Below are 10,949 nucleotides of genomic sequence, written 5' to 3'. Positions count from 1 at the left end.
AGACTACTAGACTAGACTATAGACTAGACTATAGACTAGACTATAGACTAGACTATGACTAGACTATAGACTAGACTATAGACTAGGACTATAGACTAGACTATAGACTAGACTCTAGCTAGCTGTACTAGACAAAATTCGGGTTTGAATAAATAAACTGAAGTTTTAGTGAAAAATCAGATTATCTGAAAATATGCTGTTTTTGAAAATCAAATTTTTACTAAAAAATAAAATTTCGTAAAAAATCAAAATCTTAGTAAAAACATCAAATTTTTCTGAAAAATGGAAATTTTATTGAATCATCAGAAAATTAAACTTTTAATAAAAAATCAATTTTTTTGGTTTATTATGGTGGATTATTATAGTGGAAATTTGATATTTTAGTAATTTTTCGAATTTTCGAATTTTAAGTAAAAAACCGAATTTTTAATGAAAATCAGATTTGGAGTGAAAATCGTGTTTTGTTTGAAGACAATACAGTTTTAAGTAATAAATTTAAACAACATTAAATCGAAATTGATACCGGGGTTTTGTTTGATATTTTATAAATAATTTTTAATAGTAAGATAATGCATTAAATTATAACTTACCATATTAAAATGGATTTAAAAACTCCATCTCTAGTTAAAAGATTTAATTTTTTAGTACAGCATTAAAATTTGTTGAGAACATTAACTTTTTCAAGGCTTTTTGATTGCATCTTAAGGTTTCTTTATCAAAATCTATAAAATTTTGTTAAAAATAGAAGAAACTTTTATTGAAAACAAAAACCGATTGTTTAGTTTATAAAATTACCAAAAACTACTAGAATACTACCATAAAATTTATATAAAAAGTTGTTTAAATAAAATTTTTAATAATTATTTTTTCTAAGCCGTATAAAAAATATATATAAAACTAAAACTTAAAATGTTTCTTTTACAAGGTGGTTGGTTATAAAATACAAAAAAAAAATCTACTAATTATTATAAGTTAACAATTACGAATAAATTTTAAAAAAATGTTAATTTCTTTTTTAAAAAGAAATAAACATTTTCAAATTACGTTCAGTTTTTTAAACATAAAAATCCAAATTTTCTTTTATAAAAATTTTGATTTTTTTTTAGAAATTACTAAATATTTAAACCACACCCGCGCCAAATCTTTTAATATTTACAATAAATTACAAAAGAAAGGATTCTAATGAAAGTTAAAGCTTAATTTATAATTACCATTTAGCCAAAGGAAAAGCGGGATAGGGACTTTTATCGATAATATTTAAACGTCTTAAAACGTCAGCTTTATGTTGACTGGAATTTAAGCCATAAACATCTAAAGGCACCATATCGAATTTACTCAATCTAAAAATCATAGAAATTGTATGAATAACTTTAATATCATTTTAAAAATATTTAATATTTTCTTTTACCTTCCACCTGATATGTCTTGCAGGAATTTGAAATAACTTTGTCTTAAATTACGAGCCTCCAAAATGCCCGCATGGAATAACACAGCCGTACAGAAGGCATATAAGAACATAGTAAAGCCTGGTATGTGGGGAAGTTTCTTCTTATCGATGCCCAAATTGTAAACAACCTGATAGGAAGTATTCGAATTAAATGCTTGAAAGTTATTGAGAATGTAGTGATTGTTGTCTTACCTGCAGCATTTTCCACATGACATATAAAGCTACTGTAACATCGGGATAATAGGCAAAGCTAATGCTGCCTACCATACCAGCTGGTATGGCAAAACGAGGATCATCACGATTGAAGATATGACGAAGGCCACAGGAAACGGACTATGAAATAAAAAATATTTTTTTCCATTTATATTTTCTGGTGGATATATGTATGTACATACATATTTCTGTCATGTAAAGCTTTTTCGTAAAAAATATTTATAACATATATTTTTTATAAATTTTTTTTTATTAGATTTTGCAAAAAATTATTTCTTTTAAGTTTTTTTTTTTTTTCAGTACAAACGTTTCAAATAAAAGCTTTTATGTACAACTTTTTTCAATATTTTTGCTATAAAAAGCTTTTTATTAAAAGTTTTTATTAAATGCTTTTATTCATAAAAATTTTCCAAAAAGATCTTCAGATAAAAAGCCTTTCTTATAAAAGTTTTACACGAAAGGAAGCTTTTATCCATAAAAAGTTTTTTCGTAAATGCTTCCACACGAAAAAGCTTATTTCTAATTTTTCCTTAAAATGCTTTATTTTTGTTTTTTTTTTCGAAATAATAATAAAAGATTATTTTCCGAAAAACTTTTTAAGGAAAAAGTTTTTCTTCAAAAAAAGCTTTTTCCAAAAAAAACCTTCTTCGTAAGATTTGTTCAAAAATGCTTTTCCAAAAAAGCTATTTTCGTAAGATTTGTATTTATAAAGAATAGGCTTTTTCATAATAAATTTTATATGTAAAAATTTTTTATAAGAATTATAAAAGCTTTTCGCAGAAAAAGCTTTTTTCTAATTTTTTTGTAAAAGTTTATTTTCAGTAGAATGCTATTATCTTTAAAGAAAAAACTTTTTCCAAAAAAACTCTCTTCGTAAATTTTGTTCAAAAAAGCTTTTTTCCAAAAATGCTATTTTCGTAAGATTTGTATTTATATAGTATCTTTAAAGAAAAAACTTTTTCCTTAAAAATTTTTCTTCAAAAAAACTTTTTCCAAAAAAACTCTCTTCGTAAATTTTGTTCAAAAAAGCTTTTTTCCAAAAATGCTATTTTCGTAAGATTTGTATTTATATAGAAAAGTATTTTTCCATAATAAGTTTTATCAATAAAATATTTTTATAAAACAAGTTTATTTTCAGATTTTCTCTTAAAAAGCTTTATTTATGTTTTTTTCGAAAAAGCTTTTTAATAAAAGATTATTTTCAGAAAGGATTATCATCAAAGAAAAAACTTTTTCCTTAAAAATTTTTCTTCAAAAAAGCTTTTTCCAAAAAGAACTTTTTTTTTCTTTGTTTGTATTAATATAAAATGCTTCATAAAAGCTTTTAAAAAAAATCTGGTAAAGCTTTTGTCATTAAAAGCTTTCTCCAAAAATAACAGTTTCCTCAGTTTTATGAAATTAAAAGCTTTCATCTTTCTTCTTATAAGAAATCAAAGTTTAAAAAAAAAAGCTTTTACATAAAAAGTGGAGAAAAATCATTTCAATTCAATTTCCAACTCACCTTATACAAAAACGAAAATGAGCCCAAAAATAGACCCAAATTTAAAGTCTGCTTATTAAATATCGTCTTCTTCCAGTTCACTTTGTTCTGAGCGATTCTCTTAACATTCAACAAAAGCTTCAAGGCCACCTGTAAACCTATGCCACCCACCATGGGTTTTAAACCACCCATCACAGCATTATGAACACAACTCGATCGATGAGGACAGCTGGCATGTTTGCCTTTTAGTTTATCTACAAGTCGACTATAAACTTGTACCCAACCATTGATGGTATTCAAATTAACTGGCGGTCTAGATCTGTTTGTTTGTGGCACATCTGTGCTATCACTTACTTCTGTTGGCTTCAGTGGACCCTCTTCTGCTTTGCCCACAAATATACGTAAAATATCAAATAAAGAATCACGGCAGGAAGTTTTATGTAAACCTAATCTATATAAATATAATAAAATCGAGATACTAGCACCGAATAGCAAAACCTGGCCATTGGGTATGGACTTAACCCAGCCACGTGACTCAGCCATATTCCACAAAGTCTCGGTAGCCACATTGGCCACATACAGGGCCAAGAGAGGACGTCTTTGTGGTCTTTCCACTAAAATTGCACTAAAACTGCCCAAGAAACAGGGCCAAAAGGCCACAGTGGAGAAATAGTAACGACCCAACATATTGCGCAACAGACAATTGAACATTATAAAAGTATAAGCATTTGTTACTAAAAATGCTGTGGATTGTAAAATGCCCATTACCATTTTACGTAAATCCTTCACACTGGGTATTTTGTGACGCATTATCATGGAAAGCTAAAATTAACAATTGAGTTGTGAATTGATTTTTAATTTGTCCTAAAAATTACTTACCAAATATACCATGGAATAGACTCTTAAACAATAGGGCGTTGAGGCAAATATTAAACCAGCTGAGGCATTAACACATTTATCAGTCCAGGGATGCTGGAACTGTTGACAGGTACATAGTACCGCCGCATTTGTCATTTTACTTTGTACAGTCATTGTTTTGTTTTGCAATTGTGTAGAATTAAGGTCTAACAAAGTAAAGAAATACTAAAAAAGAAATTTCAATGAAAAATAATAAAAATTAATAAATTTTATAAAAACACTTAACAATTGAGTACAAATTGATGTATTTTTCATGATGTTGTTGTTACTTTAACTATGCAAATTTTATCACAAAAATATAAATAACTGCTACTGTTGTGAATTTAATTCAGCAACATGTCATGAGTACAAGGGTCATTTTAATTTCATTTAATCCAATAAATTTGCTTTTATGTAGTATTTAGATAAGATATGAATGGATATTGTGAATTATTAAGTGCAAACAAACTAAAGCGGAAAATAATGTGTACTTTTAATACAAACAGATTAAGTGCAACATATGCCACTTCAGTAAAGACAATAAGACGCAGCTGATAGAACATATTAAAGCTGCAATAATAAAAAGTTGCAGTTCAGCTCTAGTTTAGTTCTCGTTCAGTTCTAGTTTAGTTCTAGTTCAGTTCTAGTTCAGTTCTAGTTCAGTTCAAGTTCAGTTCTCGTTCAGTTCTCGTTCAGTTCTAGTTCAGTTCTAGTTCAGTTCTAGTTCAGTTCTAGTTCAGTTCTAGTTCAGTTCTAGTTCAGTTCTAGTTCAGTTCTAGTTCAGTTCTAGTTCAGTTCTAGTTCAGTTCTAGTTCAGTTCTAGTTCAGTTCTAGTTCAGTCTAGTTCAGTTCTAGTTCAGTTCTAGTTCAGTTCTAGTTCAGTTCTAGTTCAGTTCTAGTTCAGTAGTTCAGTTCTAGTTCAGTTCTAGTTCAGTTCTAGTTCAGTTCGAGTTCAGTTCTAGTTCAGTTCTAGTTCAGTTCTAGTTCAGTTCTAGTTCAGTTCTAGTTCAGTTCTAGTTCAGTTCTAGTTCAGTTCTAGTTCAGTTCTAGTTCAGTTCTAGTTCAGTTCTAGTTCAGTTCTAGTTCAGTTCTAGTTCAGTTCTAGTTCAGTTCTAGTTCAGTTCTAGTTCAGTTCTAGTTCAGTTCTAGTTCAGTTCTAGTTCAGTTCTAGTTCAGTTCTAGTTCAGTTCTAGTTCAGTTCCAGTTCAGTTCCAGTTCAGTTCTATTTCAGTTCTAGTTCAGTTCTAGTTCAGTTCTAGTTCAGTACTAGTTCAGTACTAGTTCAGTTCTAGTTCAGTTCTAGTTCAGTTCTAGTTCAGTTCTAGTTCAGTTCTAGTTCAGTTCTAGTTCAGTTCAAGTTCAGTTCTAGTTCAGTTCTAGTTCAGTTCTAGTTCAGTTCCAGTTCAGTTCTATTTCAGTTCTATTTCAGTTCTAGTTCAGTGCTAGTTCAGTTCTAGTTCAGTATTAGTTCAGTACTAGTTCAGTTCTAGTTCAGTTCTAGTTCAGTTCTAGTTCAGTTCTAGTTCAGTTCTAGTTCAGTTCTAGTTCAGTTCTAGTTCAGTTCTAGTTCAGTTTCCAGTTCAGTTCTAGTTCAGTTCTAGTTCAGTTCTATTCAGTTCTAGTTTCAGTCTAGTTCAGTTCTAGTTCAGTACTAGTTCAGTTCTAGTTCAGTGCTATTTCAGTTCTATTTCAGTTCTATTTCAGTTTCTAGTTCAGTTTCTAGTTCAGTTCTTAGTTCAGTTCTAGTTCAGTACTAGTTCCAGTACTAGTCAGTTCTAGTTCGTTCTAGTTCAGTTTCTAGTCAGTCCAGTTCATTCTAGTTCAGTTCTAGTTCAGCCCTGTTCTAGTCGTTCTAGTTCAGTTATAGTTCCGTTCTAGTTCAGTCTAGTTTCAGTCTAGTTCAGTTTCTAGTTCAGTTCTAGTTCAGTCTAAGTTCTAGTTCAGTTCTAGTTCAGTTCTAGTTCAGTTCTAGTTCAGTTCTAGTTCAGTTCGAGTTCAGTTCTAGTTCAGTTCTAGTTCAGTTCTAGTTCAGTTCTAGTTCAGTTCTAGTTTCAGTTCTAGTTCAGTTCTAGTTCAGTTCTAGTTCAGTTCTAGTTCAGTTCTAGTTCAGTTTCTAGTTCAGTTCTAGTTCAGTTCTAGTCAGTTCTAGTTCAGTTCTAGTTCAGTTCTAGTTCAGTTCTAGTTCAGTTCTAGTTCAGTTCTAGTTCAGTTCTAGTTCAGTTCTAGTTCAGTTCTAGTTCAGTTCTAGTTCAGTTTCTAGTTCAGTTCTAGTTCAGTTCTAGTTCAGTTCTAGTCAGTTCTAGTTTCAGTTCTAGGTCAGTTCTAGTTCAGTTCTAGTTCAGTTCTAGTTCAGTTCTAGTTCAGTTCTAGTTCAGTTCTAGTTCAGTTTCTAGTTCAGTTCTAGTTCAGTTCTAGTTCAGTTCTAGTTCAGTTCTAGTTCAGTTCTAGTTAGTTTTTCTAGTTCAGTTCTAGTTTCAGTTCTAGTTCTAGTTCAGTTCAGTTCGTTCAGTCTCAGTTCAGTTCTAGTTTGAGTTCTAGTTAGTTCTACTTCAGTTCTAATTCAATTCTCGTGTCTTATATCCGAATTTTTGAAATCAATTAAAATTATTATTCAACTTAATAACCAGTAGCACATTTCCATTAATTAATACCTTTTCTTTAAACAAAGTTTTATTTAATAGCTTTTAACCGTTTATTTATTCTTATTCTAATTCACGCCTTATAAATTATAAACTAAAATTTAAATTTTTTCCTATATAAGTCCGAAAACATAAACTGCCTTTTTAAATAAAAAATGTGTGCTTTAATCTATTGAACTGGATAAGATAAGCAAAATAACCCACTAACAGTATTTATTAAACCAATCTAACAATGTTGATTGTAATCCCCTCTTTGATAATAATATTTTTTTTACAAATCATTTCCATTTGAAATCTACTTTTAAATAGAGTTCATTAAAGCCAAATAATGAAACACAGCTGCTTTATTTATTAAATTCAAAGATAACATTGGTGCTTAATAAAATTATCAATTATTTGTTATAAATATAAATTTTGTTTTTATTTTGGGGATTCAGGGGGAGAGTGGGGGTTATTAGAGTAGATAATGAAATATTACTGCATAATAGTAATTTATTTTATTTAGTTTGAATATTTTATAAAAATTTGTGGCGTATTCCCTCAAGGTTGTTTTCAAACTACAAGAACATTTTGCATTTTGCAGATAGTAGAATGTGTTTAGTTAATTATTTGTATAAATTATTTGGTTGGATTTTTTTACAAACAAGTTGATTAGAAATAATTCTAGGTTTTAAAGGTAAATTCTTGGAATTCATTTTAAATTCAGTTTTGAAGTATGGCCTTTCGGTTATATTGCTAGCTGCTAGTTCATTACTAAAACAAATATAGGAAATCACAATTTTTGTCGTTTAAAAAAATTTAAATATTCATGGATTTGTTTTTCAAAATTTAAATAAATTTCATTAAATAAGAAATAAACGCGCTAACGTTAGACTTTCATATAAAAGCATTTTATGTCTTGATAAAAAAAACATACGATTTGTGCTAATAAGGTCAATGAACTATTTGACAAACTAATTTATTAAATTAATTTCATTTGGCAAATTTTGGAAATCATTTGCATATTATTTCAAGTTTTAAGTCTTGTTCTAATTTAGTTCTGGTTCAGTTCTATTTGAGATCTTGTTCAGTTTTAGTGCAGTTCTAGTTCGGTTATAGTTCAGTTCTAGTTACATTGTAGTTAAGTTGTAGTTCTGTTCTCGTTCCAATTCAGTCCTAGTTTAATTCAGCTCTAGTTCAGTTCTAGTTCAGTTCTCGATCAGTTCTAGTTCAGTTATAGTTCAGTTCTAGTTCAGTTCTGGTTCAGTTCTAGTTCAGTTCTAGTTCAGTTCTAGTTCAGTTCTAGTTCAGTTCTAGTTCAGTTCTAGTTCAGTTCTAGTTCAGTTCTAGTTCAGTTCTAGTTCAGTTCTAGTTCAGTTCTAGTTCAGTTCTAGTTCAGTTCTAGTTCAGTTCTAGTCAGTTCTAGTTCAGTTCTAGTTCAGTTCTAGTTCAGTTCTAGTTCAGTTCTTAGTTCAGTTACTCGTTCTAGTTCTAGTTCAGTTCTAGTTCAGTTCTAGTTCAGTTTCTAGTTCAGTTTCAGCTTCATTCAGGTTCAGTTCTATGTTCAGTTCTAGTTCAGTTATAGTTCAGTTCTAGTTCAGTTCTAGTTCAGTTCTAGTTCAGTTCTAGTTCAGTTCTAGTTCAGTTCTAGTTCAGTTCTAGTTCAGTTCTAGTTCAGTTCTAGTTCAGTTCTAGTTCAGTTCTAGTTCAGTTCTAGTTCAGTGCTAATTCAGTTCTAGTTCAGTTCTAGTTTCAGTTCTAGTTAAGTTCTAGTTCAGTTCTAGTTTCAATTCTTGTTCTTATTTTTAAGTATTTATTTTTCGGTTCAATCCATTTGCGATCTTTTTTTATTAGCTTATTTCAAAGATTATTTACCGATTTATTTAGAACTTTTTTTAGATTACATACTTATTATGACTAGGTTTTAGGGTTAAAGTTAGAATAAAATAAAATTGCAATTTTATTTAAAATTTTATACGATTCTCAACCGCCAAATTTTACTCATTGTACTTTAATGAATTTATAATTTATTTAAAATTGTTTTTACCTAACAAATTTAATTGGTTAGTTCTTTATAAGTATTAATGCTCTATAAAATAACAAAAATTAATAAATTTGTTTAAAATTCTCCTGAAATCTTCTTTATAAACAATAAAATTAACATTGACAAATGTTTGAGTTACTAGAGGTACTAATATTAAATTGAGTACTTTATACTACCTATAATTTTCAAATTTGATTAAATAATTTTGTAAAATGTTTAATAGGTACCTAGAATAACACATAGTTTAATAAAATGTATGTTTCATAGATATGTACCTATTACACCTAATTTCAATACATAGGTTTAACACTTTTGTGAGTCATTCTAAGAACCATATTTAACCTTAATATACATATTTTCATATTAAATAAACTACAATAAATTTAATTGGATTTATAACAATTATTTAATATTTTAATAAAGATAAATAATTTCAATAATAAAATCTCTAAAAAATTAAATAAAAACAAAGTTCAAGGTTAAGCCACTGTACCGGTATTACAGACACAGGCATTACAGCAATAAAAGTTAAAACAAAACCAGATTAATTATTATAATTATGATTGTTTTCGTATCAAAAACCACAAAATAGATGGAATATTACAAAAATAAAAACAAAATACTCTCTCCCAATATATTTTATCAATAATAAAAATATATAGTATAATATGACTGATAGTCTAATTGGTTGTTTGCAGTAAAAAACAAAAACAATTTATCGCACCATCCCATACAAAAAACAAACACACAAATTTATGTTTGGTTTTCTTTATGAGTTTGTTTTTTTTTCTGATTAATTTGGAAATTGATTATTACCGTCAAAAAACTTACGTTGGTTTTTAAACAGGTTCTTTTTGTAGATTAAATTGAACCACCGAAACTTAATAAAACAATTTTAAAGCATTTTTGATTATTATTTTTACTATTTTAATTAAACACTTTTGTGAAAAAAAAAACCTTTCCTATAATTCTGTTATTGCTTTTGTGGACCACTCACTTTTTGGCATTTGGTTTTATAAGAATAATATAATAATTTAAACTTTTAATTTTATTTTGTTTATTGTGTTCACTAAGCCATTTAGTATTGCATTAATATTATATGTACTTTAATAATAATTACACTTAATATTGCTTAAGTTTAAGCTTTTATTTGTTGGTTGAAAATTTTTTTGTTTCTCTTCATTTGACATTTCTTAATACGAACAGCTGTTCAAATATGTGGTGTGTTGTGTATGGTGAGCTAGTGTGGTGTGTTCAGTAAAAATTTAAACAATCATTGAGTGACAACTACTCAACTATAGAGGGCGGGTGCTAAATAAAAAAAATATAATGAGTTGTAATAAGTAACTAACTAAAACTAACTAACTAACTAACTAACTAACGAACTAACGAACTAACTAACGAACTAACTAAAACGAACGAAGAAACGAACTAACGAACTACGAAACTAACTAACGAAACGAACTAACGAAACTAACGAACTAACTAACTAACTAACAACGAACTAACTAACTAACTAACTAACTAACTAACTAACTAAGAACACTAACTAACTAACTAACTAACGAAACTAACTAACTAACTAACTAACTAACTAACTAAACTAACTACTAACAACTAACTAACTAACTAACTAACTAACTAACTAACTAACTACTAACTAACTAACTAACTAACTAACTACTAACTAACTAACTAACTAACTAACTAACTAACTAACTAACTAACTAACTAACTAACTAACTAACTAACTACTAACTAACGAACTAACTAACTAACTAACTAACTAACTAAAAAACTACTAACTAACTAACTAACTAACTAACTAACTAACTAACAAACTAACTAACTAACTAACTAACTAACTAACTAACTAACTAACTAACTAACTAACGAACTAACTAACTAACTAACTAACTAACTAACTAACTAACTAACTAACTAACTAACTAACTAACTAACTAACTAACTAACTAACTAACTAACTAACTAACTAACTAACTAACTAAAACTAACTAACTACAAAAAAAACTAACTAACTAACTAACTAACGAACTAACTAACTACAAACTAACTAACTAAACTAACTAACTAACTAACTAACTAACTAACTAACTAACTAACTAACTAACTAACTAACTAACTAACTAACTAACTAACTAACTAACTAACTAACTAACTAACTAACTAAACTAACTAAACTAACTAACTAAAACTAACTAACTAACACTAACTAACTAACTAACTAAC

The 10,949-nt window shown here is 28.3% G+C and overlaps 1 protein-coding gene across 2 annotated transcripts; it reads right to left on the bottom strand.

Annotated features, from left to right (window-relative positions):
- Positions 1-836: 836 nt before the first annotated feature.
- Positions 837-9,790, bottom strand: LOC119615641 (transmembrane protein 135-like). 2 transcript variants are annotated; one of them, XM_037971650.1, is made up of 6 exons: positions 9,531-9,790; positions 4,020-4,223; positions 3,162-3,962; positions 1,640-1,780; positions 1,409-1,575; positions 837-1,340 (listed from the first exon to the last, which is right to left on the bottom strand). In XM_037971650.1, the coding sequence occupies exons 2-6, from the start codon at positions 4,170-4,172 to the stop codon at positions 1,208-1,210; spliced, it is 1,395 nt and encodes a 464-aa protein (XP_037827578.1). In that variant the 5' UTR covers positions 4,173-4,223; positions 9,531-9,790; the 3' UTR covers positions 837-1,207. The 2 variants fall into 2 exon arrangements, with proteins under 2 accessions (XP_037827578.1, XP_037827579.1); XM_037971651.1 differs by having other exon boundaries at positions 9,697-9,715.
- Positions 9,791-10,949: the final 1,159 nt, after the last annotated feature.

The sequence above is a fragment of the Lucilia sericata genome, unplaced genomic scaffold (assembly GCF_015586225.1).
Source record: "Lucilia sericata isolate MDLA Ls3-8-SP2 unplaced genomic scaffold, ASM1558622v1 Contig006532F_arrow, whole genome shotgun sequence".
NCBI classification, from domain to species: Eukaryota; Metazoa; Arthropoda; class Insecta; order Diptera; family Calliphoridae; genus Lucilia; species Lucilia sericata.
Note: the sequence above shows the minus strand (reverse complement) of the source record. Positions and strands in the feature narration are given on the sequence as shown.